At 43.3% G+C, this 27,447-nt stretch overlaps 1 protein-coding gene across 1 annotated transcript; it reads left to right on the top strand.

Moving 5' to 3' along the window:
* The first annotated feature begins 57 nt into the window (after positions 1-57).
* On the top strand, positions 58-26,917 carry EDEM2 (ER degradation enhancing alpha-mannosidase like protein 2). The gene is made up of 11 exons (XM_046679624.1): positions 58-268; positions 500-610; positions 2,500-2,539; positions 5,932-6,037; positions 9,652-9,777; positions 12,147-12,358; positions 14,569-14,710; positions 15,984-16,108; positions 21,048-21,192; positions 23,887-24,008; positions 26,359-26,917. Exons 1-11 carry the CDS (start codon positions 162-164, stop codon positions 26,851-26,853), a joined length of 1,731 nt encoding a protein of 576 aa, XP_046535580.1. The 5' UTR covers positions 58-161; the 3' UTR covers positions 26,854-26,917.
* Positions 26,918-27,447: the final 530 nt, after the last annotated feature.

Here is a 27,447-nt window from a genome sequence, read left to right as displayed (position 1 = left end):
GCCCACTGCATTCTGCAGCTTGTAGTTCGGAAGTGAGTGACTGATTCGTCAGCGCGCAGGCGCAGTGGCTCCGATTCCCGGAAGAACCAGCCGAGGCTGCCAGGATGAGCGGGTGGCGGTGGCTGCTGCTGTGGCGGCGGCGCTGACAGGACACGAGCTCTATGCCTTTCCGGCTGCTCGTCCCGCTCGGCCTGCTGTGCGCGCTCCTGCCCCTGCACCATGGTGCGCCAGGCCCCGACGGCACCGCACCCGACCCCGCCCACTACAGGTGAAGGGGGTCAGGCTCCCCACCCTTCCATAGTTGGGGAATGGGAAGCGCAGACCAGGTCCCTTCCCTTTCCCTCCATCCCAGGACCCCCACCCTGACTGCTTGGACCCCACCACTGGGCTCCTGGCAGAAATCAGGTAGTGATTCCCATTTTCTGCCCCATTTTTTGTCTTTTCCCCTGCCTGGTTTCGTTTTCTGGCCCCTTGCCTTATTTCTCGTACCTCGCACCAGGGAGCGAGTCAAGGCCATGTTCTACCACGCCTACGACAGCTATCTGGAGAATGCCTTTCCCTACGACGAGCTGCGACCTCTCACCTGTGACGGGCACGACACCTGGGGCAGGTAGTGCGAGCGGAGGAGCAAGGGGGCGGCCGGGGTCTGGCAGTCCGGTCCTAGGCGGGCGGGTCTGCTGGGGCTGGTGGCTTCATGGTGTCTTCACCGGTTCCGGAAAAGCTCCTGGTCAGGGCGAGGCTGCATTCCCCCCAATTCAGGCCAGCACCACCAGGATCCACCCGGCGTCCTGGAAATTTGGATCCCGCAGTGGAAAAAACTCTGGGTCAGCCTGGTGGACTGGACTTCTGGGCTCCAGCCACAACAGTTACCAGCAACTTACCACCTTCATGAGATCTCAGCTCAAAATGTCACTTCAGCATCAACTACCCTAACTACCCACCCCTTCAGGTCATTCTCACAAATCACTCTTCTATTTTTTTCCATAACCTTTCTCACTCTCTGATACTATCTTATCCATTTATCTGCTAGTTTGTCTTTTTGGCTTCCACTAGAATGAAAATCTGTGAGATGGAAGTCTTTGTCTGTTCCATGCTGAGCTAGTGAAGAATCATTGCATTTAGCTGAAGCGGACATTGATTAAACACCCTGCTGAACATTTTACTTGTGTCATCTTATTTAATTCTCTTAACACCCCTAGGAGTTGTGTTGTTATCTCCATTTTACAAATGAGTATGCTAAGGACTGGAGAAGTTAAGTACACTCAAAAAAATTTGTGCTGGTTTTCATTTTTTAATTGAAAAAAAGTGATACAAGCAAATGGCAAATTCAAGTAGTACAAAATCATACACAATAAATATCTCCCATACCCTAGAACTCCAAGCACTGTTAACTCTTTTGTGTATCCTTCTAGAAATATTTTTGTTTATCCCATCATATAGGTATATATATGTGTATCTTTTTAAATTAACTTTTTTGTGTGTGTGAGGAAGATTAGCCCTGAGCTAACATCTGCTGCCAATCCTCCTCTTTTTGCTGAGGAAGACTGGCCCTGAGCTAACATCTGTGCCCATCTTCCTCTACTTTATATGTGGGATGCCTGCCACAGCATGGCTTGATAAGCAGTGCCTAGGTCTGCACCTGTGATCCAAACCAGTGAACCCCAGACTGCTAAAGCAAAATGTGTGAACTTAACCCCTGCACCACTGGGCCATCCCCTAAATTAACTTTTTAAAGGCATAACTTGCATATGATAAAATACACGCATTTTAAGTCCATGATAATCACTATCACAGTCAAGATATAGGACATTTCTGTCACCCTAAAAAGTTCCCATGTGCCCTGTAATAGTTAATCCCTCCACCACCACCGGTCCAAGCTAGTGCTAATCTGCTTTCTGTCTATATGTCTCTTTTGGGAAATGCAAATAGGAACATACTACACTGGCTATTCTGTTCCTTGTCTTTTTCATTTAACAGTATTATTTGAATATCTTAACATTAGCCCAGAGAACTCTTGATACTCTTTTTGACAATTTCATAGTTTGGCATTGTTTGCGTGTACTACAGTTCAGTTAATCACTCTTCACCTGGTGTACATTTGGGTTATTTCTAGCTTTTTGCTGTTCTAAACAATACCACCAAGAACATTCTCAAGCATATAGCTCTGTGCACGGTTAGGTGAATTCCTAGATGTGGAAAAGCCTGTGCTCTTAGCTACAATCCTATACTGCCTCCCTATGGCAGAGGAGAATGCCAGGGAATATGGGTGACGAGTTTAACTACAGTTGAGCAACATCAGCCCCGTCTCCCAGGTGCTTTAAATGGGCCAGAGGTTCCTGGCAATTTTCGCTGTAGCTTCTTTGTTGTGTCTGGAGGTGGGATGGGTGGAGGCATCACTGTGCCTCACTTACGAGTTTTTGGGATATCTGATCTGGGGCAGCCTTAATATCTGGTGTTTGATTTTCTTACTAAGAAGCTGGAATTTCTGTCCTTTTACAGTTTTTCTCTGACTCTAATTGATGCTCTGGATACCTTGCTGGTAAGTGTCTCATCTGTTTCTTTTCCTCTCTACCATTGCATAAACAACATCCTTCCTCTTTTTTTTTTTTTTTTTTAAAGATTTTATTTTTTCCTTTTTCTCCCCAAAGCCCCCCGGTACATAGTTGTGTATTCTTCGTTGTGGGTTCTTCTAGTTGTGGCATGTGGGACGCTGCCTCAGTGTGGTCTGATGAACAGTGCCATGTCCGCGCCCAGGATTCGAACTAACGAAACACTGGGCCGCCTGCAGCGGAGCGCACGAACTTAACCACTCGGCGACGGGGCCAGCCCCAAACAACATCCTTCCTCTTTTGACAGCTTGGCTGTGGGTAAAAAATGAATTCTTCAGCTTGGCCTTTTATTTTCGTCTCATGTTTCTGAACCGTTAGATTCTGGTTGCCCTGCTAGATAGAGGAGACCAAATTCCAAACTTATTCAGGTTCATTTGTTCAGCAGATGTTTATAGAGGACCTGTTAGGAACACAGAACTGTGATAGGCCTGTATGACTCTGTGGGGGATCAGAGACTTTGATACCCTCCTTGTTTTCAGAGGCTTACATTCTAATGGACATGTTCAGTGATAAAAATAATAGCAGTAACTAGTTAGTGTGTTATGTGTACTTTTCATGTATTGTTTAATCCTTCCCACAACCCCACGAGGTAAGTACCTTTACTCCTTCCTACAGCTGAGAAATCTAATACTTAGTGAAATGACTTGGCGAGGGTACGCAGCCATGAAATGGCAGAACTGGGACTTGAACTCAACTCTGAATGACTCCAAGCCTTAACCATCATCTTGAAAAAGGCCACAAGGGAGGATATAACAACTTTCCCCCATTTCACTATTTCTACTTGTCTGTCACCCCTTCTCATTTTTATTTATTGATTGTATTTACATGATCGTGATCACTGTGTAGATATAATTTAGCTTTTTTTGGTTTTGTTTTGCTTAATGTAAATTCATATATACTTGTCCATTCATCACATGTTTGTTGAGAGCCAACCGTGCACCAAGCGCAGCAAGCACAGCGCTAAACTCTAGAGTTATAATGGTGGATTTAAACAGACAGTCCCTGCTTTCCTGGAGTTTATGATTTTAGTGAGGGAGGGAGACAAAGGATAACCCCAAAGAATGTATAATTACAAATTGAGGTGAGTGCTCTGTGGGAAAGGAACATGGTTCTATGAGTGGGTATAACAAAGGAACCCCACCTAGACTGAGGAGGACTTCCCTAAGGTAATGAAATGACACTTAAGTTGGGATCTGAAGGAGATGCAAGTGTTGACTAGGGAAGTAGGGGAGGAAAGAGTGTTCTAAGCAGAGGGAACAGCCTGTGCAAAGGCCTTGTGGCAGGAAAGAGCATGGCAAGTGCAGTGAATTAAAGGAAGGCCAGTGTGTCTGGGATGTGGAGAAGGAAAAGGAAGAAGTGAAGTGGAGCTGGAGGGATAAATGGGACTAGATGATGCAAGCCCTTGTTCACTATGTTAAGGATTTTTATCTTTAATTTGAGAGCAATGGAAAGCCACTGGCATTTCTCAAGTAGAGGCAGGAAATGATGAGATTTCTGTTTTGAGAAGATCACTAGCTGCCATGTGGAAAAGATTCATGTAATCATTCAACAAGCATTTATTGAGTAATTGCTTAATGGGCTGTGCTCGGCACTCTAGGGAAGTGCGGGAATGAATGAGGCTCCTGCCCAGGCAAAAATTCTCTTATTGTAGAAAGAAATAGGTGCCCTAGGAGTTGTGTGGATGAAGTTGCTGGAGTGTTTTAAAGGAGGGAAAGGTTAATTTCAGCTGGAGGAATCAAAGGCTTCCTGGACAAGGCGACATTTAGACAATTGAAGATAGGTTGGATTTGGAGATGGGGAGACACAGGAGGGAATGATTTCTGGCAGAGGGAAGAACATGTCTGAAGGCAGGAAATTGGGGAATAGTGGGCCAAAGTTTACTGAAGTGAATGAGAATAGGTTAGATGAACAGTGAGAGACATGGTCAGAAAGGCAGGTTGGCTCCAAGTCATAGAGGGCCTTGAATACTGAGATAGTCAGGATTGTTTTGGTTGCAAGTGACAGAGACCCAGTTCAAACTGATTTAAGCAGGAAGGAAATTTACTGATCAGATAACTAAAAAGTCCAGATAAAGACTGGCCTCAGACCCAGCTGGATCCAGGCATACTAACGATGTCATCAGGAATCTCTCCATCCCTTATCTCTGCCTTCTTTGCTGACTGTGTTCTCAGGCTCTCCTTAAGCTGGCAGGGTAGCCAACAGTAGCTCCACACTTGCATCCCACTCATTTAGTAACCTGTTTGTGGAAAGAATCAGCCCTTTTCCATTCATTCCAGGGACTGAGTCTCATTGATCTGGCTTGGGTCACACACCTGTCCCTGAACCCATTGCTTGGCCAAAGGATACAGTACACTGGCTGGTCCAAGAATGGATCAAGTGCCCATTCTTGCAGTTGAGGGAGTGTGATCAGCCGCTCCCAAAATACAGGAGTGACTGTGGAAGAAGGGTGACACCTCAAGAGGAAATTGGGGCATTATTATCAGAATAAAAGATATCAGGCCTGCATTTGGTTGATGGTTTAAACAAAGAAGGTTTCATTTTCTCAAGTGAAAGAAAGTCTGTAATTTCTGGCATTGGGTCAGCTGCTCAATTGTGCCATCAGAGACCCACGCTCTTTGTATCTGTCTATTTTACCATCATTCGTGTATTGGCTTTCATTTGTATGCTTAGTACCTCATGGTCTAATACGGCTGCGATAGCTCCAGAAATCAAGTCTGCTTTCAAAGCAGAAAGAGGAAGAGTAAAAACCATGCCATCTGTGTCTGTCCCTTTTTATTAGGAAAACAGAAGCCTTCCTAAAAGTGCTCCCAGTAGACTTCTCAAGGCTCAGAATTAGCTGGGTAACACAATCACCTCCATCAGCAAAGAAGTCTGAGAAATCAAGCATCTGGATTTCCACCCTCTATTGTAGGAGGCTACAAGGGTAAAGATTGGAAATCAGTGTTGGGCCAACTAGCCTGGAATGTTTTCCACAAGGATGAATGTGACAAGAGAAGTTAAAAATGACAGATGTCTACTGCAAATGTCAAACTAGGATTTCTTAGTCTACAGTCTTTGTATGTTTCCGTTTAAATGGGTACATAATGACTCTTGAATTGGCACCGAAGAGTTTACTCAACCAGTCTCTTGATATTGGGTCTCTAGGTGATTTCTAGCTCTCAGGGTTTTCTTCTCCTGTCATCAGTCATAGGAAAGAAACTGAAGGTCTTAAGTTGACTAAGTGAGGGCCACGCCAGCATAGGATCCCAGACTCTTGAATCCAGCATCTTCAGCACCTTCAAGCCTGCGAGAGCCTCACTGTCATGTCTGTCTTCCCTTCCAGATTTTGGGGAATGTTTCAGAATTCCAAAGAGTGGTTGAGGTGCTGCAGGACAACGTGGACTTTGATATTGATGTGAATGCCTCTGTGTTTGAAACCAACATCCGAGGTGAGGGCTGCCTTCCAGGGGCTTTGGAAGAAAAGAGAGTGTGGAATTTTTGCCTCTGTGTCAACGAGGAGGTGGTAAATAGGATCTAAAGGGCCAACCCTGCCAGGACGCTTGGCCAAAACCAGTGACTGACAGAGTTCTTCTTCCCTGGAGGGTGGGGTGGGGAAGTCTCAGCATCCTCATCAGTTTCAGACATGAAAGTGAGCAGAGGACAGAGAAAAGATTGGAAAGAAACATGCCAGAATTACTCACGGACTTAACATCTATTTGGTGCTAGGCATCCAGCCATGAACAAGAAAGATGCAATCCCTGCCTTCTTGGAGTTTATTGTCTAGGAAGCACTGTCCAATAGAACTTTCTGCGATGATGGAAGTGTTGTATATCTGTGTTGTCCGATACAGTAGCCACTAGTTACATGTGGCTATTGAACATTTGAAATGTGTCTACTGCAACTGAGGAATTGCATTTTTAATTTCATTTAATTTTAATGAATATAAGTTTGAATAGTGACATGTGGTTCATGATTACTCTATTACACAGTGCAAGTCTAGGCTATTAGTTTCCAAACCTGGCTGCCCGTCAGAACCACTTGGGACCTTTTAAAAAGTTCAAATGTCTAGACTCCACTCTAAACCTAATGAATTGGGGTCTCTGAGTTCGGTCCTAGAATCAACATTTTTAGCAGGTTTCCATGGTTCTTAAGGAGCTGGCGTAGTCTGTATGTGCAGCTAACCTCTAGACAGCTAGTGGCTTAACATCTGTCACATCGAGATGGCAGAGTTATGTTTTTTCCCTCTTACTTTGCTCGTCTTTATTTTGAATGTTTTTTGCAATGAAACTTGTATTGCAGATATATGATAAGTAAAATTTTTAGAAAGATTAAGGAACAAACAGACAGCATGGTATAAAATCTTGGTTTAGGAATCAGACCTCAGTTTGAGGCCATCCTCATTGCTGTGTCACACAACTTCTGAGCTTGCTTGGTCATCTCTAAATTAAGGCTGTCTTTATACATTTGTGTCTGATATGAATATACTTATACCAGCTTTCTTTTGCTTGGCATTTGCCCAGTATATCTTTTTCTACCCTTTTGCTTTCAATCTTTCTGTATTTTTATGATTAAATGTATCTTTTTAAAATTACATATTATATTTCACTTGTTTATTCATGCTGATAATCTTTCTTTTGACTGAAGTATTTGGTCCATTTACATTTACTATAATTACTGATATATTAGCCTCCATTTCTATTGTATCATTTTGTGTTATTTGTCCCATTTTCTCTATGTTCTTTTTCTCTCTCCTTTTTCATGTTTTCTTTAAGGTTGATTTGTTTTCCTCATCCCATTTTCTTTTGCTAATTCAGAAGGTATGCACAGTATCTAGCTTTTTAAATAGTTTTCCTAGAACGTTTAACAAATGTAACTTATCAAAGTCTAAAATTAATGAAGATCTTTATTCTGCTCATGAATAATATGAAACCTGGCTCTGAGGACGTGCTGACCTATCTGCCACAGCTGTGTATTTAGTTCTTTGCTTTGGGCCCTCCGTACATTATTGTTGTTCTATACAGTTGAAGTGTGAGATTGGCTCATATATTTACCACTTTTTTGACCATCTTTTCTTTTGTGTCTCAGACCTTACGTCTGTGATCCCTTGATCCCTTCCCTTCTATCTGAAGAGCTTTTTTTAGAATGATCTTTAGTGCAGGTGTGTTCTGGGCAAACTTTCTCAGCTTTTGTTTGTATGAAAATGTCTTTATCACACTGCTTTTGTTTGTCATTTGGGGAGTATTTTTTCTGGGCTCATGGTTCTAGGTTGATAGTTATTTTCTCTTAGTGCATCGATGAAATTTTCCCATTGCTTCTGATTTCATTGTCACTGTTAAGAAGTGATCTGTCAATCTAATTGTTATTTCTTTGTAGATAATCTGTTTTATTTACACTGGCTGCCCCTCCTTTTAAAAACTTTTTATTATAGAAATTTTCAAAATTACGTAAAAGTAGAGAAAATAGTATAATGAAGTAGATTTACCTATCACCCAGCTTTAACAATCATTATTACATGGACTCTGACTGCTTTTGAGATCTTTTTTTCCTTTGGTGTTCTGCAGTTTTACTGGGATTTGTGTAAATGTGGATTTCTTTTTCTTATTTTGCTTAGGATTCCTGGATCTGAAAATTGGTGTCATTCGTTAGTTTTAGAAAGTTTGTAACTATTTTCTCTTCAAATATTGCCTCTCCCCCATTTTCTCCCTCTTCTCTTTTTAGCACTCCAATCAGATGTATGTTACACATTCTTACTGTATCCTCCAACTCCCTTCTGTATTTTTACTTTTTTTTTCCTTCTATATTTAAAAAAAATCATTTTCTCTTTATGTTGCATTTTGGATAATTTTTTTGGATCTGTCTTCAAGTCTACTAATTCTCTCTTCGGATATATCTTATCTGCTATTAAACATACCCATGTAGATGTGGTCATTTTTGTAACTTCTTACTGCTTACTCATATATTCTGACCTTTCTTTTATCTGCCTTTATTCAAAATGCTTTGTTTCTTTGTATGTCTTGTGATTTATTTATTGTTTAATGTACCGTCATTCCCTAGACTTTACCCATGGGATTCTTGGAGGCCTGGGCTGAAGCTGGGTTCTTCCAGATATAGTCTTTATTTCTGCCATGTGGCTGGAGGCATTACCTACCAAAAACCAATTTATGCTAAAGATTTGAGGCTTTCTAGACTACCCAGTTAGTGTGAAGTCAGGCTGTAAAATTTAGTGAGTACCAGCTTGTAGTTACTAATTCTCAGGGAAGTTTTTTTCTTCCCTTTACTTGACATCAAGATTTGAGTAATGCAGTTTTCCTTATTGTACACTAGGGGAGGTGTGCAGGGTTTATTTTTAATTCATCCTTACACAGAGTATATAATTCTTTCAGATCCCAATTTTATGTAGGGATCTTTTCATTAGACTCCCCACTTTGGGTAGGTCCCGCCGTTGTCTCCTATTTCCCCTCTGCCAGGAGGAGGGGAAGACTGAAGCTCAAAGTCAGCAGTTGTTTTCAGTGAGAGGGCCGTTCAGGGTATCTATTTAGCCATATTTCCGGATACAGAGCCTTTGTGTCTTTTTATAAGTCCTAAATATTACATAATAAATTGAAATAGATAAATTAATAAAATGAAGGTAATAACTACTCTGCCTGCTCCATGCCCCCAAGTCTTGGGGGGATTAGGAGACAGAGTGACCGAGTGGAATGAGCATGGGCTTCAGAGTCAGAGAGACCTGGCCCTACCACCTACTAGACGGGTAACCCAGGGCAAGTTACTTTACCTCTCTGAACTTCAGTATCTTCCTCTGAAGAGGGGACAGTATTACCTAGTGTTTGGTATGCAGTAGGGACTAAAAAAAATATGATAACTGTTGTTTTTGTGACCTACTAAGAGAAAGAGCTTTGTAAACTCAATGCTATACCAATATGTGGGATTAAGGGACTCTTCTTTCACTACATGGCTGTATTCCCTTGCCAGTGAACTGCCTGACAGAGTGTTTAGGTTTAATTTGCCCAAGGGAAAGACTGGTCCTTGGAACTCTGACAGTTGCTTTTTGTACTGTCTGTAGTGGTAGGAGGACTTCTGTCTGCCCACCTGCTATCAAAGAAGGCTGGGGTGGAAGTGGAGGCTGGATGGCCCTGCTCTGGACCTCTCCTGAGGATGGCTGAGGAGGCAGCCCGAAAACTCCTCCCAGGTAAGACCCACACTGAGATGGGGGAGAGATGAAGTCTGATAGGTCCTACTTTTCTTGCTGGAGACAAGAGTGGCAATGCTGAATTATTTCCTCTCCCAAACACTTAATATTTCTACCTCCAGGTGCCCACCATGGAAATCAGGAGAGCCATGGGCATTTGGGGGGCTTGCTGGGGCCCTGGCCCATGGTAGATGAGCTGACCTCATGACTGTTTGCAGGGGAGGGCTGAAGGCTAGCCTGATGGTAGAAGGCCCTTGCCCTTATTTGAATGAGCCCTTTCTCCCCCTCTGGGGCCCACTCGCTGCTGGAATAAAAGGGTTCCAGACAAGAGCCTTGGTCTGAGTATGAGGAGCCCCACGTTCTAGACTTGGCTCTGCCAGCCAATATCTTGACCAAGCCACTCTTCCCCTCCTTGATTCAGTTTTCCCATCTATCAAGTGAGAATCATAATTCCTGCCTCCCCGCCACACTGGGTTTTTGGGAGGTGTAAAATGAGGTCAGAGAGGAGAGAGTGCTTAGAGAATCTCAAACACCACTGAAATGAGAGGGACTTATTTTGTAGCTGAGCTGTGTCCAGGGCTACAGGCCAAGCCTCAGTGTGTTTGTCTGGTGGGGCAGTAGCTGGGCTCGGAAGCAGCGACTGGACACTGTGTTCTCTTCAGGGTGTGGTGGTGGCTCTGAGGGCTGTTCACACCCAAACACGTCACACTATGCTTTCCACCAGCCCCTCGGCCATCTTGCTTCTCCCTTTCACGCCGTACTTGCCTCTCATCCTTGGGGAAGAGCTGAGGAGAGTGAGCAAGCTGGATTCAGGTCTCATTGCTCATGGCCTGAGCGTCTCCTTACAGACATCATGTCCTGTGTGACTCATCCATAGAGGAAACTCTGCCTGGTTTCTCCCTTCTTTGCTTCTGTCATTTAAAAAATTTTGTATTGAGAAATATACATATTGAAAATTGCATATTGGATCCAGCACCAGTGTATCTACCGTTCAGGTCAAGTAATAGCATTTTGTCACTCTCTCTTTTTAACACTGCCTGACTTTTCTGAAATATTCCTTTGAGCCCTTCTTGGCTGTGACTTGCATTCTCCTTGCTTGTCACTTGTGCCTGCCACATAGGAAGTTTCTCCTCTACAGCAAACTTGCTGGACCTTATGGCTCTTGGAAGTTTTGACAACTTTTTTCACAGTTTGGTGACGCACAGGCTGCTCAGGGTTGTTTGACCTTTTGGCCCGGAGAGGAAATCTCTGACTCGAGCTGGTTATCTAGTTCCTTGCCTTGAATCGGAAGGCACTGGCATGGGGTAGGCAGATCATTGGGCTTGTGGGGAGGGGGGAAAGGGAATGGGTGCGTGGCAGGCCTTCCCATCCCAGCTCTGTTTGGCCCTCTGTGTGTGACCTTTGAGTCACTTCTTTACAAGTGTAACTTTTCCTCCCTGTAAATTGAAGCTTGGACCACATTAGTGGTTTATGTCCTTTTTTTAAAAAAAAAATTTAGCCCCCAAATTCTTTATTTAAAGCAGGAATCTCCAACTAGCTCTTCTGGGACTGTTTAGGGTCTACACATATGTTTCATTTGGTTGGGGTGTGTAAACAAGTATATGAGGGGAATTGGATGAAGGTGGTCAAAAGGTACAAACTTTTAGTTATAAATAAGTATTGGAGATGTAATGTACAACGTGATAACTATAGTTAACACCGCTGTATGATATATTGGAAAGTTGCTAAGAGAGTAGATCCCAAAAGTTCTCATCACAAGAAAAAAAGCTTTTTTTGTTTTTGTATCTATATGAGATGATAGATGTTAACTAAGCTTATTGTGGTAATCATTTCACAAGATATGTAATTCATGTTATTATGCTGTGCACTTTAAAATTATACATTGCTGTATGTCAATTATATCTCCATAAAATTGAAAGAAAAAAGTTAAAAAATATATGAATGGCTCTTAATGGAGCATGCTCTTCAGTGTGCCGCATGCCCTGCCACTCCCTATGGCTTAAACCCCGCCTGCCTCACGCTAAGTTACCTGCCTGGCCTCGGAAGGCATGGTGTAAAATAAATAAAAGTAGATTGGCTCTAGCTAAAGCGAGCGTATGTGGAGTGTGACAACCTGGAGCGCAGCCCACTGCTCTCCTCCTCATCATGGGTAAGAGCTGGAGGCTCATGTGGAGCAGTGTCTGACAGCATCTGGGTTAGGTGGCCACTGAGGGCCCTCCAGTTGTGACATTTATCCTTCTCTGGCTCTCTCCTGGATCACCCAGGAGGTAAACAGGGAAGTGCTGGCCAAGGCCTAAGGCTTTGGGCCTGTATTGAACCATTCTTACCTCCGTGCTCCTATCTAGGGTCATAATTTTGCGATTGTTCAGCCTTTCAGACCCCTACTGGCATGCCGTATGGAACAGTGAACCTGCTTCATGGCGTGAACCCAGGAGAGACCCCTGTCACCTGTACAGCAGGGATCGGGACCTTCATTGTCGAATTTGCCACCCTGAGCAGCCTCACTGGTGACCCCGTGTTTGAAGATGTGGCCAGGGTGGCCTTGATGCGCCTCTGGGAGAGCCGGTCAGATATTGGGCTGGTAGGTCTGCTGATGCCCTTCCTGTCTGAGTCAAGTCAGCCACCTTGGCGCCTGCTTACGAGGCTAGGGGCTCTGAGCAACAAGTTGCAGTCCAGCCAAAGGAAACTGAGGGTGACTTCAGGAAGGGTCCAGGACTTAGGCTCATGACACCAAAAGTAGAACAAGCCTCCAATTCATGTTTTGGCACAGAAGGGAAGAGAGCATGAAAGCACCTCCTCTGGCAGGGGAAAGGAGCTGTGTTAGGCTTTGACTCCTTGAGCTTCTCTGATTTCTGGGGAGTAGGTCATATGCTTCATACCCCTGACTCACTCAGTGACCTTAGATCATCAGTCCAGCTGGCCCTCATTTTTACTATTTTTGTTTGTAAAACTGTGATTTATGGAAGACCAGTTCTGAGAGATTGTTGAGTAGCTGTTCCATGAAAAAATGATTCCTAGTCAATTAAATTTGGAGAGTACTATGTATAATATCCTTCTGTTCGACAGGCATAATGAACATGAGCAGGTTAAAGGTTATGAAGTCCTATGATAAATAAGTCTATTTAACTTTGTTTAACTCAACATTTCCCAAACTTATGTGACCACAGAGCTTCCCTTTCCTCTCCAATACGTATAAACCCATAGAAATGTGATGCACTTTGGGCCAGATGATCTCTAAGTTTGGTTTCAGCTCCTAAACTGGATAATCCAGTGAAACTAACAATAACTGAGCCAAAACTGTCCAGGAAATAGCACTAAAATTAGTCAGACCTGGGTTTGAGCCCTGGCCTGGCTATGATGAAACTATGTGACCCTGGGCAAGTCACCCAAACTCTGATCCTCAGTTACTTCAGCAGTAATGTTGACGTATTAATATGTCCTTTGCTGAATCATTATCACTTAGAAAGACTGTGTTGTCTGAAAGTGATGCAGGTGAAGGCACATTTTATGCAAATGTGGTTCTAAGTCAGCTTGAAAAGTGAAACCCTTATAAGGAATCCTTGAAAATCCCTTAAGAAGGTTCCGCTCTGGAGACCTATAGTAACCCCCTTGTAAGTCTCCAGCGCTGGAACCATGGTGGACTCTGTGGGTGCCCAGCCTGTATCCTCTCAGCCCCTACCATTCCCATGCACACTGGCCTGTCTTCTGACCCCCATCCCCCGTGTCTCTTTGCCTGCGGGCCTTTTCTGGTGCCTGGATCCTGCTCTGCTTGCCCTCAGCTGGAAGTATCAGGACTTAATGCTCCCCTGGAGCAGTTCTCAATCAGTGACTGATACTGATGGGAGTTTGTGGACAATCACCCCAGTTCCCCATCCCTTGGATGGGACAATGCCGAGGCTTATGCTCTCCACTGACTCCCAGAGCTGCCCGGCAGGGTTGAGCTCCAGTTCCTACAGTTGTAACTTGCCTGACAGCACACCCTTTATGGGCTGCCTCCCTTCCTCCTCCTCACTTTCCGCTCCTCTGTGGGTGTTTCCAGGACTTGCCTTCCAAATCATCTACTTGCAGTCTTCCTTACTGAGGATCTGCTCCTTGGGGAACTCAAACTAACACAAAACAGTTAGCTGTTTCTTTGATCGAGTACCAGATGAAGTTATCAGTTTCCATCAGAGTCTGAGTTACAGAAACAATGTATCTCTTCATTTCAATCTTTTAAAATCTATATTTAAATGATTTTCCGGGTCACATGGTTCATAAGTCAAAGGATACAAGAAGTACCCAGTGATGTCTGTGAAGTCTCCTCTGACCCCTGTCCCCCAGCCACCCAGTTGCTCTCCTTACAAGCAGCCACTCTATCAGTTTCCTGGATGTCCTTCCTGACTTGGTTTATGGAAATATGTAGAGCATGTCTTGTGTCTTTAGACACTGGAATCACATGCAGAGTGCCAAGAAGTCTGAAACAGATTTTGGGAATAGCAAGTTCTCATCTTCCAGATCACAGTCACTCTAGGCAGGGCTTAAACACTCCAAATCATTGTTCTTTTTCATTTTTTACCCAATGTGTATAATTAAGCCCTCATAAATATGCATGAGATGCATCTCCACTGTGCAGATATGCAGGAGAGTTGGCCATGATCCAGCCTTGCCCCCTCAACTCTGTACCTCGATAGCCTGCATGTCTCCCAGGAAGTACTGGGGTGCCTGCCTTGCATCTCACTAGGCATTCTGGAGTGTGGGAAGATCCTTGTTTGGTCTTAGGCCCTTCTTTGGAACTACGTGTCTCTCTCCCAGGTTGGCAACCACATTGATGTGCTCACTGGCAAGTGGGTGGCCCAGGACGCAGGCATCGGTGCTGGCGTGGACTCCTACTTTGAGTACCTGGTGAAAGGAGCCATCCTGCTTCAGGATAAGAAGCTCATGGCAATGTTTCTAGGTAAAAAGGGCAGAGTAAGGGGGCTTTCCCCATGATTTTTCCTACTGACGTGTGGTTATTTATAAACATCCAGTTGCTCCCAAGTACCAACAGACCCAGTTCTGCATACCTGAGTCTGCATTCAAAGCCACCATGGACTTACACTACCCACTTGATACCCACTACACCTCTTCATGCCTTCTTGCAAGAGCCAACTGAACCATGCTGCATTCTTTACACGGCCCTGGATTTCTTATCTCTTGGCCATTGCATATGGTGTTTCCTCTTCCTAGAATACCTTTTTTTATGAATACCTATCTTTATGTGTCCAAGTTCTATTCACCCTTCAAGGCCCAGCTTAGATATTACCTTGCCCAGGAAGTAACTTAATCCTTCCTCAGAATTTAGGGCCATCAACATCTTTCTTGCAGTCAGCTGTCATCCACAGTTACAGCTCTACCCATTGAGTGCAGCATCCATGCCTTATTCAGCTTTGTATTTCCCACAATGCTTTGCATGAGGTAGGTAGGTGGTAGATTAACCTGTTGAATAAAAACATTTTACTCTCCAGGACCTTAGACACTAGTAAAAATCATATTGAGGAATTGTTTTCTACCTAATAATAATAATTGCTATATCTACCATTCATTTATTCAGCAGGTATTTACTGAGTACCATTGATGTGCCAAGCACTGAACATGGACTGTTTCATTTAATCCTTACAACGCTATTTGAGATTGTCTCATTTGCATGTATATTTGGTACTTCATTCATTCAGCTATTTATTGTACATATTTATTAGGCACTTTCTGCAAGAAACAAAACAAAGTCCTGGCCCTCATGGCTTTACAGTTCAGAGTGGGGGGGATATAAGCTGAAGTTCCACCAGAATGTAAGCTCCCTGAGGGCTGGATTTTGACTTGTTTACCACCCCCTAGCTTCCTGGCACCTAGGAGGTCCTCAGTGAATATTGTTGAGTGGGTCAGTGACTGAACAATCCCATGAAGTATATAACATCACTTACCCCGCTTTATAGATACTAAGACTGAGGCTCAGGAGGGAAAAGCTTGCCCAAGGTCACAGCTAACAAGTGGTAAAGCTAGAGCTAGAATTTGAGCCTAGAAATTTGATTCCAGAACCCAGGCTGCTTCCTCTGTGCCTCGTTGCAGCCTAGTCTGCTTGGAGGCCAGGCCATCATATCATCTTTCAAAAGTTTAAGTCCATGCTTCTGTTGCTGACACTGCCTTTTCTCTCCCTAATCGCTGACATGTTCATTATCCCATCTCCACTGCAGAGTATAACAAAGCCATTCGGAATTACACCCGCTTCGATGACTGGTACCTGTGGGTGCAGATGTACAAAGGGACTGTGTCCATGCCAGTATTCCAGTCCTTGGAGGCCTACTGGCCTGGTCTTCAGGTAGGAACGATTAGAGAGAGTGGTCATTTTTCTATGGAACTGGCACAGCCAGCTCATTCTGATGTATAAGTCAAATAAGGTACTTTCATTGCTTGAGTACGTTTTTTGGAGGCCCAGGTTGGAGATAGAAGAGAGACTTAGAGTGAATTAGACAGATTTAAGATTCTGCCAAACTGAATTTTCCAAGGGGAGCTTTAAAGTGTCAGGAACTGAGCTTCCAGTTTGCTACAGAGTATTGTACCGCTTAAAATAGACAGTGTCTTTCCAGGCTGGGTAGTAACAGCCGTTGGCAACAACTATTTCTCCAGTGGCCATTTCTGTCAAATCTCCTCATTCTTGACAGCGGGCCTGAGAAAGGGCACGAAAGCAGCTGGGGCTGCTTTGCCTCCCGTTATGATGTTTTTCCATTACACAGTCTGGTGGAGTTGCAGCTGGAAGGGATCTTAGAGTCTATCTTATCTATCCCATAGATGTACCAAAATATGTTCATAAACTTGTTCTCTTTTTTTTTCATTTTAAGAAAAGGTAATAACATGTAAATGGTGGTAAATTTAAAAAGTACACAAGGGAGTGTAATGAAAAGTAACTCTCAAGCCCCCTACCCTCAGACTCTCTCCCCAATCCAGTGCCTATTATCAGTTTTCTGTGTATCTTTCCAGAAATCCATGTACATAAATATTTTATATTTATAGCCTCCTTTTTTCTTTACGTAGATAGGAACATATTATACATATTCTTTTTCACTATGTCTTAAAGATCATTTTTTATTGATACACATAGATCAGTTTTACTTTTTTTTAAACAGCTGCATATATTCCACTGAATAGATATATTGCAATTTACTTAACTAGTTCCCCATTATATACTTTTGGCCAGCCCTCTTATTTTACAGATGGGAAACAGGCTCAGAGAGAACTTGTTGGTAATATTAAATATTGGTCCAACTCCTCTAAGAGCTTCAAATTTTATTACTTGAGTGTCCCCTAAAAGAATTTTGAAAAACTGTAGAGCCACCTGCATGTTTTTAATCTTATGAGTTTAAATAGTTGCGTACCATTCCTTTTTCTCCTCAAACTCATATTTCCATTCTACTCCCCCCAACAGAATTTTATCCTAATATATTTTATGCTTAAAAAAATTTACTGATACCCTATCATTTGTGACTGTAAAGAACTTGTGAACTGTAAAGAATTTAAAAATATTTTAAAATTTCCTGTGACCATATGCTCTGAGTATTCGTTTTCTTCTGGATTTATTTCTCATTAATATGTAAACGATTAAAACAACATTAATAGCTTACAATTTTTGAAAAATAATTGTAAAACCTAAAAGCAATTTTATTGGAAATGCCTTTCTTAGTGAGATTTTTGGGGCTTTCTTATTTTTAAGTAGTTTGTATATTTGTGTGTGAATAATACATATTGCTAAAATGGGGTATCAGGAAGCATCAATTTTATTCCTGCTTTTCATTTTTTAGATGTAAGTGCTGAGGAGCCTTATACACATAAATTAGTATATGGAGATAGGAGGAGTTTGATTATTGCAGTATCATTTAGTTCTTTGAAATCATTTAGTTAATAGACTGAACCATATAAAATTGCCAGCATTCAACTGTTGTTTTTTTTAAGATTTAATTTTTTCCTTTTTCTCCCCAAAACCCCCCGGTACATAGTTGTATATTCTTAGTTGTGGGTCCCTCTAGTTGTGGCACGTGGGATGCTGCCTCAGCATGGCCTAAGAAGTGGTGCCATGTCCATGCCAAAGATTCGAACCAGTGAAACCTCGGGCCCCTGCAGTGTAGTGTGTGAACTTAACCACTCAGCCATGGGGCCAGCCCTAGCAACTGTTTTTGACCTACAAATATGGCAATATTATATGGTTCAGCCTGTATATGGTAAAAAAAATTCACATAAGGACCTGTCATCAAAAATTTTTTTTTTCCTCCCCAAAGCCCTGGTGCATGATTGTGTATCATATTTGTAAATAAAGATTATTTTTAATGAGCTCTCTGCTAACAACTAGACCTGTTCCTCTTTCAAGTTTTTGAAAGCAGAGAATTGGAAACTATCTGATATACAAAAGGATTTGTTACTCAGTAGTTAGAGTCACTCATTTTTCTCAACACCTACACTAATGTTTAAAATTTGACCTAGTTTGGTGCTCAGGAAGTTTTTATACCCCAGAACAATGTCCATAGTAAGGTTAAAGATTGTTGGTAGGTACACCTTGCTTTTGAAATGGCAGAAGGGCATTTGTGAAAGAGACTGTGAGAATGGACAGCCTGCCTTGGTGTTAGAAGCATCTTTTCAGGCAGTTCCATTTTAGGAAAGTTGAGGATCTGGAAATCTATTTCCTTGAAATTGTTTGTGACTACATTCCTCTTGAAAAACCTTCTTGTACAACCCAGTCCTACAACTGATCACACCTTTTGACTTTGCATAATTCCATTTCTGTGTGTATTCCCCACGAAGGGAATTCAAGAGGGAAAGATGCAACCTGTATAGAGATATCCCTAGCAGCAAAGTTCATGACAAAGAAGAGCTAGAAATGACCTAAATGCCCAATAATGGAGGAACAAATAAATGATTGTATTTTTTATTGTGGTAAAATACACATAACATAAAGTTTACCATCTCCACCATTTTTAAGTATACGGTTCAGTGGGATTAAATACATTCACATTGTCGTGCAGCCGTCACCACCATTCACCCCCATAACTCTTCTCATCTTGTAAAACTGAAACTCTATGCCTATTAAACCAGAACTCTCCATTTTCCCCCCGCCCCCAGTCCCTGGCAACTACCATTCTACTTTTTGTCTTTATGATTCTGACTACTCTAAATACCTCACATAGGTGGAATCACATAGTGTTTGTCTTTTTGTGCCTGGCTTATTTCACTTAGCATAATGTCCTCAAAGTTTGTGCATGTTGTAGAGTGTCAGAATTTCTTTCCTTTTTAAGGGAGGAATAGTATTGCTTTGTATGTTTATACCGCTCTGCCACCTCGGTTTGTATAGGATTTGTGTGCTTTGTGTGTGGCACTTTTCCTGGTTTGAGAAGGGGTCCTGGGTTATTTCTCTGTGAAGTTATGATCAAACCAATAGCTAACATTTATTGAGCATCTCTTCAGTGCCTGGCAGTCTGTCTGGCACATAGAGATGATATGTTAAATATTTAAGAAAGAACGATTTATGTGCCAGGCACTTTATAGAGAATCACCACAACACACTGAGGTGTAACTGTTGTTTCATAAATGAAGAAAAGAGACTTCAAGATGTTAAATTTTTTCATTCATTTACTCAACAAATATTTGAATGCCTGCTCTGTTCTAGCCCTGTCCTCATGAAGTTTATAGAGGACGAGACACAAAGAAAAACTTAGACAAATGTGTAAAATACTAAGTTGCAATGAAGGAAACAAGTAGGAGACTAAAACAGAGAATTTTGGATCAGGACCTACTTTAGACAAGAAGGCCTCTTAGAAGTGGTGACATTAAAGCTGGTACTTGAAGAAGTAGGGGTGTGAGGTGATGTTCTAGGCAGAGGAAACATCATGTGTGAAGATCCTAAGGCAGGAAAGAGTTGGGGGTTTATCAGAAACAAAGAAAAGCAGTATGGCCACAGTCCAGGGAAAGGAGAGGTCAGTTAATGGAAGGCTAGCAGTGACCAGACTGTGCAGGGCCTTGAGGGCCATGGTGAGTTGTCTTGACTTTATGCTGAGCCCGTGGGAAGCACTGAGGTCTGGTGTCTGTGGTAAGATGGTTACCTCTGGCTGCCTTGGGGAAAGTGGACTGGAGAAGACAAGTGGTGGGACCAACGAGGAAGCCTTTGAAGTCGTCTCAATATGAGATGCTGGTGACCAGACCAGGTGGTGGCTCTGGAGATAAAGGAAGAAAAAGCTTGATGTTTTAGAGATGGAATTGACAGGAATTGCTGATGGAATAGATATGGGGTAGGGGGAAAGGGAGGAGTCAAGAATGAGTCACCAGGTTTCTGGCCAGAGTAACTTGGTGAATAGTAGTTCCATTTACTAAGAAGGAAGAGAGGCGGAGAGTAGGGAGGCAACTTTGTGGGGAAGTGAGAGAACCAAGAATTTTGTTTGGGAAATGTCAGGTTTGTTCTATTGCTGAGACATCTACTAGAGATGTCAAGAAGGTCAGCTGTTTCCATGTTAAGTTATAATAATATTAATAGCTACTTATCAACAGCTAGTAAAATTACAAATGCATATATCCTCTGATCCAACAATCCTAATTCTGGAAATTTATCTTACAGGTACACTTTGCATATGTTTGAGGTGACATAGGTACAGGGTTATTTATTGCAGCATTGATATAGCAAATAGCAAAAGATTGCAACCAAGCCAACTGGCCATTATTAGGAAACTAATTAAATTATGATTTAGGCAATGGAGTACTATACAGCTGTATAAATAGGAGGAGGGAGCTCTTTATGTGCTTACATGGAAAAGTCAAGATATATTGTTAAATAAGTAAAGGAAACTGCAGAACCGTATATTTAATAAGCCATATTTAATGTGGGGAAAATAATATATACTCATACATATTTGCTTATGTTTACAAACTAGTACAAAATGGTTATCTGCTAGGGTATAGGGCGGGCATGAGACTTAGTAAATCAACCTGTTTCCTATTCTTAGAATTTTGAACCAGATGGCTAACTTCCCTACTTAAAAACTGTTAGCAGCCAGCATTGACTGAGCACATACTGGACCAGGGACTTTGTGTACAACCTCTGTCCCTCTTACAGATGAGGCTCAGAGAAGTTAAGTATCGGTTGAAGGCAACACAGTGAGCAAAGGGCTGACTCAGTGTTTGATGGCAGGGCTTTTTGGCTCCAAAGCCTTTGCTTTCTCTTTTCCCTGAGGTTGTGTTTTAGCCTGGTGGCTGCCTGGCTGACAACCACTTCTCTCCTGCAGAGCCTCATTGGGGACATTGACAACGCCATGAGGACCTTCCTCAACTACTACACTGTCTGGAAGCAGTTTGGGGGGCTCCCAGAATTCTACAACATTCCTCAGGGATACACAGTGGAGAAGCGAGAGGGTTACCCACTTCGGCCGGGTGAGCAGCATCTCTGGCCATGAGGCCCTGGTTCTCTAAACCCCAAACTCTCATGTCTCTACAAGGGTCTGTGCCTCACAAGTACTGGCAGGTCCATTTTTTCCATCTGATTCTTCCAGTGGCTCTGGGTGGTTTTCCTGCTAGGAATTATTTATCACCATGTTTTCAGATTAAGAAACTGAGGCCTAGTGGGTTGAAATGGCTTGCCCAAGGCTGTTAAGTATAGGAGCTGGGACTGGAACCCAATTCTCCTTCAAACTTGGGCAAGTGAGTGAGATGGAAAAGCCAGTTGACTCCTTTTGAGTTCCTGCTATCAGGATTTCAGAAGTGTAGGCAAACCTCATAAGTCAATGGGTCAGATAAATTATGCTTCTGTAGTATGGAATGTTGGAACTTTGGACTGGAATTTAGGAATGAATCATCTGGTCCCGTCCACCTCCCCATTTGCTGCTCAGAAATCAAGACGCCAAGAAGGAAAGGACTACACACTAGATAAATGTCAAGTTCCTTTCTAGCTGTGATCTTCTGATTCACTGCAGGGAAATTAAACACTGTGAGGAGGGGAAGGGATGGGGGACAGAGGAAGGAAGCTTAGTCAGCACACAGTCACCCCTACCCCAAAATAGGTTACTTTACCATTGTCTTCGACTCTTCACACCTTCCCACCTGAATGCCTTTGAGCTTCGGGACCGGCCTTCTAGGGGCTTCCGCCTGTTCTGCCCTCCTCTACCCCATTTCCTGCCTCCTCTAACCCAAGTGATTGTGTAGGAGTTGTGGAAGAGGAACAGAAGAAGGAGTAAAACAGCAACTGGAAAGAGCAAATTAGTCACTTTTGACTCCTTAGAGGCTGCCGTTTTTGGTATTTCTCATGGCATTTTTTTTAAGAGAACACTCTCAGAAGGTATCATATCCGGTGTTATCAATAGATAAGATGAAGATCAGAGTTTGGGACTAAATGTTAGAGTTAGGCTTGTGCAGTCTCAGGGTTAGAGGGAAACTGAGAGGTCTTCTAATTGAAATCACCCTCTAGGAGCCCTGTCAAGTAGTAATCTGGTCTTTGCTCAGTTACCGTCGGTGACAGGGAGCTCACTACTTACAGAGGCAACCTCTTCCATTTGCAGGATAGGCTGGCAGGAAGGCATCAGTGGAAAGAAGGCACTACAGCCAGGAATTCAGTATTGCCTTAGTCCAGTCACCCTTCCTATCCCCAAACAATAGCAAATGGAAGATAAGCTATTCCTCTATAATTAGATTGGCCAGTGCCCTATGCCCTGGTACGTGTGTATGATCATCAGTACTGAAGCACAGAGCCTAGCCTAAAGGCCTCTGGGGGCCTGTACCTCCTCCTAAGTCCAAATCTAAAACTTGGGCTGTCATCCTCTTTGAGGGAGTTGGCCTGATATATAGGAAATTTAAGTAGTTATTAGCATGTGTAGGCCCATGTGTGAGGAAGAGAAAACAAGGTGGCTGGCTCTGGGTGCACTGATCCAGCCAGCCGCTAGAAGCAGAAGGAGAGACTTCCCAGGAGAGTACCAACTTCTCTGTCTTTGAACACGCACAGTGTGTTCACCTACCAGTAAATGTGCCCCAATCTGTGTTTTAGAATATGAGCAATTAGATTAGCAATTGTCCGGAGGCAGACAGAGATCTTTTCTCCAAAAATAAGAAATAGAGTTTGCAGTAATAAATCAAAAGAGAGCAAAGTGCTGATCAAGGTCCAGGAGGAAAGAGGGAAGGAGAAGATCAGGAGGAGAGAGAGGCACAGGGAGAGGAGGAGTTCGTTCCCTCTGAGAAAAGATAGGTGAAGAAGCAGAAAAGTCTGTTGAGCTGCAGCTTCCGCCCACTGGGGCCACCCTCGAAGTCAAACCCTTCTTTTCCACAACAGCTCTTCAGATATTTGAAAGCAATAAACGCATTTTCCTGGGTTTTCTCTTCTCCAGAATAAATATTCTTATCTGGACCAACTCCTGTTGGCTAATATTAATCTTAAGATGGGACCCATGTCTGAATATCAGATTCCACTTGTGGTGCAGAACAGGGCAGGACTGTTGCCTTGTTCTGGGCACAGTGAACTCATGGCTACATCTTTGTTAGATTGAAGACTGGCTCTTGAATATCTTAACCTTCATCTTTTTGTCCATCCCATCTCAGAAAGGGCCTTATAGTGACAGGCTAAAACTCTTAATTTTTAGGATTAGATTAGACTGTGAGTGACAGAAAAAAAGTGGTAGCTTAATTAAGATAGACATTTATTTCTCTCTCATATTCTGGCCTTATCTGGCTCTCTATGGTGTCTGGGACCTTAGTCCCACACCTGGTTGCTGGGAATAGTTGTTAGTCTAGGCAATCATGTGCTTGGCTAAAGTGAGGGATTCTCTTACTAAGGAAGAAGAGGGAACAGATCTTGGGAGACAGACAGCAGCCTCTGCCACCTCCCCTATTCCAGAGCCTGGCTACTTGTCTCTCCCTTGGGATGAGAGTCCATGGTCTGTTTTAATACCGGTCTCCACTAAGCTCCAAGCTTTGGGTATGTTGGTTCTGAAAACTCACTGTTGAGTGAGTTGTCCCACATTCCTCCTTGTTGGGGCCCTGTGGGCAAGGTATGGAGGGGAGGAGTCTCTCACCGCCCTGAGCAGACTCCGAGCCCTCCCTGCCCAGCCACTGGGTGAGCAGGGTCTGCTTTGGACTTTTCAGAACTCATTGAGAGCGCAATGTACCTCTACCGTGCCACGGGGGATCCTACCCTCTTAGAACTCGGAAGAGATGCTGTGGAATCCATTGAAAAAATCAGCAAAGTCGAGTGCGGATTTGCAACAGTGAGTGTTTCCACGGGCCCAAGAATTGGGAAATGTCTCCCCCTGCTGCTAAAGAGCCTCTGGAATATTAGCACTGGACGGGACCTTAAGATGTATGTAGTGCCTTTATTTTATAGGTGGTGAGACTGAAGAACAGAGAAGCTAACAGATTTGCTAAAAGGTCACATAGCTAGTAGAGGTGGAGCTAGGATTAGTTCCAGGGGTCTTGTCTCCATGCCCTTGGCATTCTCCCTTTAGCTGTCTAAATAGACTACTTTGCAAGCATGAGTTTTGTGAAAAGGCCTATAAAATGGATTCTAGCGGGGAAATACAGAGTCCCATAGCCTTATATTCAAATGTGAGGATCCTTAGTGAAACAGCCCTACTAGTCTCACAGATCCTTATTGAATGTCTTTCATGAGCCAGGCACTATGCTAGGCCAAGGGTTATAGCAATGAAGAAAGACCAAATTCCGGAGCTGACATCTTAGTAGGAAAAACAATGAACATGTATCTGGGAGACAGAAAGAAAGCCAGTATGGCTGGAGAGGAGTGAGCAAAGGAGGAAAGTGGAAGGAGGAAAGTCCCAGAGGAGGCAGGGGCTAGGTCACATAGGGCTTTATATAAGCCATGGGGAAGAGTTAGGATTTTTGTTTTGCTTGAAATGAGAAGCCTTGGTAGGATTTCCATCAGAGCAGTGACGTGATCTAATTTGTATTTTACTTTTTTTTTTTTTGGCTGAGGAAGATTGGCCCTGTGCTAACATCTGTGCCAGCCTTCCTCTATTTTGTATGTGGGACGCTGCCACAGCATGGCTTGATGAGCACTGTGTAGGTCCACACCTGGGATCTAAACCCATGAACCCTGGCCTGCTGAAGTGGAGCACGCGAACTTAACCACTATGCCACTGGGCCGGCCCCTAATTTGTATTTTAGAAACATCTCCCTGGCTTCTCTGTGGAGAATGGATTGAAAGGGTCAAGGGTGAGAGCCATGTCACATCCTTAGAGGACCCAAGCAGGCAAGCTGTAAATAATCAATCATTACAGTCATGTGAAAACCAGATGTTTAAGAAAATAGTCTAGAAAAAAATTTGCCAAAAAGCCTACAGAGGTTTTTTTAGGGTATGGGATTAACAAGCAAACAAACAGAAAGCCTTCTTTTTCAAAATTTTGTAATGTGATTATATTCTACAAGTAGAACATGTTAAAGAAAAGACCTGTATGTCTAGGGGAAAAATAAAGCAATGATATGTTTTAGTTTCTAATATGACGCATTTTGTGGAAAGCCAAAGTGGATAAGCCCATTGAGGCCTTCTTAGGAATGCTTGACTTATTTCCATGAAAATGAAGCCCTTTGGAGATCTTCCAAGACGAATGATGGGAATAGGCGTATGATTCCTTGGCCTTTGACAAACAGGCAAGAGAACAGTAATTCTTGGTTCATAAAGTCCATGTTTTAGTCATATTTCTTGTGTGAAATATATACCCACTGAGAGTTAGTTTTGCGTAAGAAAATATATTGCTAATTCTGAGAAGCTAAAATAAATGTTTATAGCCAGGAGACTTACTTGGCTTATGCTGTAAACTCAGTATGAATTTTTCTTCAAAGCCTCCTAATTAGTTGTTCACAATAGCAAGCACTTGGTAATCACCTTAGTGGCCATCAAGGGAGAATTAGCTGAGTAAATGATGCTCCCTTTTTACAGTGTCATTAAAAAGGATGATTAGATCTCTGTTTATAGTCACCAAAAGGTAGGATAAAGGGGACAGGAGATTGCCATGTCATATAGGGAGGTCAGGGAAGACCCTTCTGATGAGGCAGCGTTGGAGCAAAGACCTGAAGGAAGAGAAGGAGCAACCTATGGGGCTGTCTGAAGGAAGAGTGCTTCAGGCTGAAAAGACACCAAATGCCAAGAACCTGGGGTGGCAATGTGCTTGCTTGCTCACAGAACAGAGAAGCCATATGGTTGGACCTGCAGGAGCAAGAAAGAGAGTGATAGGAGATGAGGTCAGGGAGGAAGCAGTGACCAGACCACAGGGGACCTGTTGGGTCATGATAAGGACTTTGGTTTTTACTCTACATGAAATGACATGTCAACAGAGGGTTTTCAGTGGAGCAGTGACAGGTAGGACTTATGATATAAATATACTTTAGAGTAAGGATGGAAGCAGGAAGCCCAGTTGGAAGTTACGATAATCCAGGCGAGAGTCTGTGGGGGCTTGGAAAAGGGCAAAGCTCTGAAAAGTTAAGTGGTTTGTCCAAAGGCCCTCAGCTGCTTAGTGGCAGAGCAGGAATTCCTGACAGGGTCCCCTGACCCTTTCAGCTGCACTGTGACACTGTTCTGACACTCTTCCCTCTCCCACGTGGCAGATCAAAGATCTGCGAGACCACAAGCTTGACAACCGCATGGAGTCTTTCTTCCTGGCCGAGACCGTGAAATACCTCTACCTTCTGTTTGACCCAACCAACTTCATTCACAACAACGGCTCCACCTTCGATGAGGTGATAACCCCCTATGGAGAGTGCATCCTGGGGGCCGGGGGTTACATCTTCAACACGGAAGCGCACCCCATCGACCCTGCTGCCCTGCACTGTTGCCGGAGGCTGAAGGAAGAGCAGTGGGAAGTGGAAGCCTTGATGAGGGAATTCTACTCTCTCAAACGGAATAGGTCAAGATTTCAGAGAAAAACTGTGAGCTCGGGGCCCTGGGAACCCCCAACAGGAAGATTCTCCTCACCTGAAAACCATGACTGGACAGGGGAGAAGAAACCTGCCAAGCAGAAAATGCCTCTTCTCAGCTGCCCTAGTCAGCCCTTTACCGCTAAGCTGGCGTTACTGGGACAGGTTTTCCTAGATTCCTCATAACCACTGGATGAGTTTGTTTGTTTCTGAAACTAAACTATGACAATAAATCTGCTTTTGACTATCATGTTTTTCTATTTTGTGTATTGGGTTGTTTCAGGAAATTTCATTCAAAGAAAGCATTCATGGCTAAAAGCAATTGTGAATCTAGTTTATTTTTCTCATACAGTTGGAGAAACAGCTAAACCCAAAGCCAGCTGGCGCCAAAGACCCGGGGGTTCATAGTTGAATCTCTCTTCCTTTCAAGGGTCGCCTTTTCTGGTATCTTTGGGGAGGGCGTGGTTGTAAATGTATTTATTTGTTAGTTCTTACTCTAGCCTGGGCTTCTGCCCTTTGGTCTGCCCATTTATCCTTCTATCCTTCCATGCAACAGAGATTTATTAAACACCTTTATGTGCCAGCCCCAGCCCTACAGTTCAGTGGTGAATAAGGCAAAGGGTTTTTATTCTCGTGGAAACCAAATTCTAGCAAGGAGAAATAAACTAGTAGATATATAAAATAACATTGTGATAAGTGCTATGAAGAAAACAGGATGTTGTGCTAGAAAATAATGGGGAGAGGTCATTTACACCTGATAGGGTGGTCAGGGAAGGCCTC

The sequence above is a fragment of the Equus quagga genome, chromosome 12 (genome assembly GCF_021613505.1).
Source record: "Equus quagga isolate Etosha38 chromosome 12, UCLA_HA_Equagga_1.0, whole genome shotgun sequence".
NCBI lineage: Eukaryota > Metazoa > Chordata > Mammalia > Perissodactyla > Equidae > Equus > Equus quagga.
This window is presented reverse-complemented; position numbering and strand designations above follow the sequence as displayed.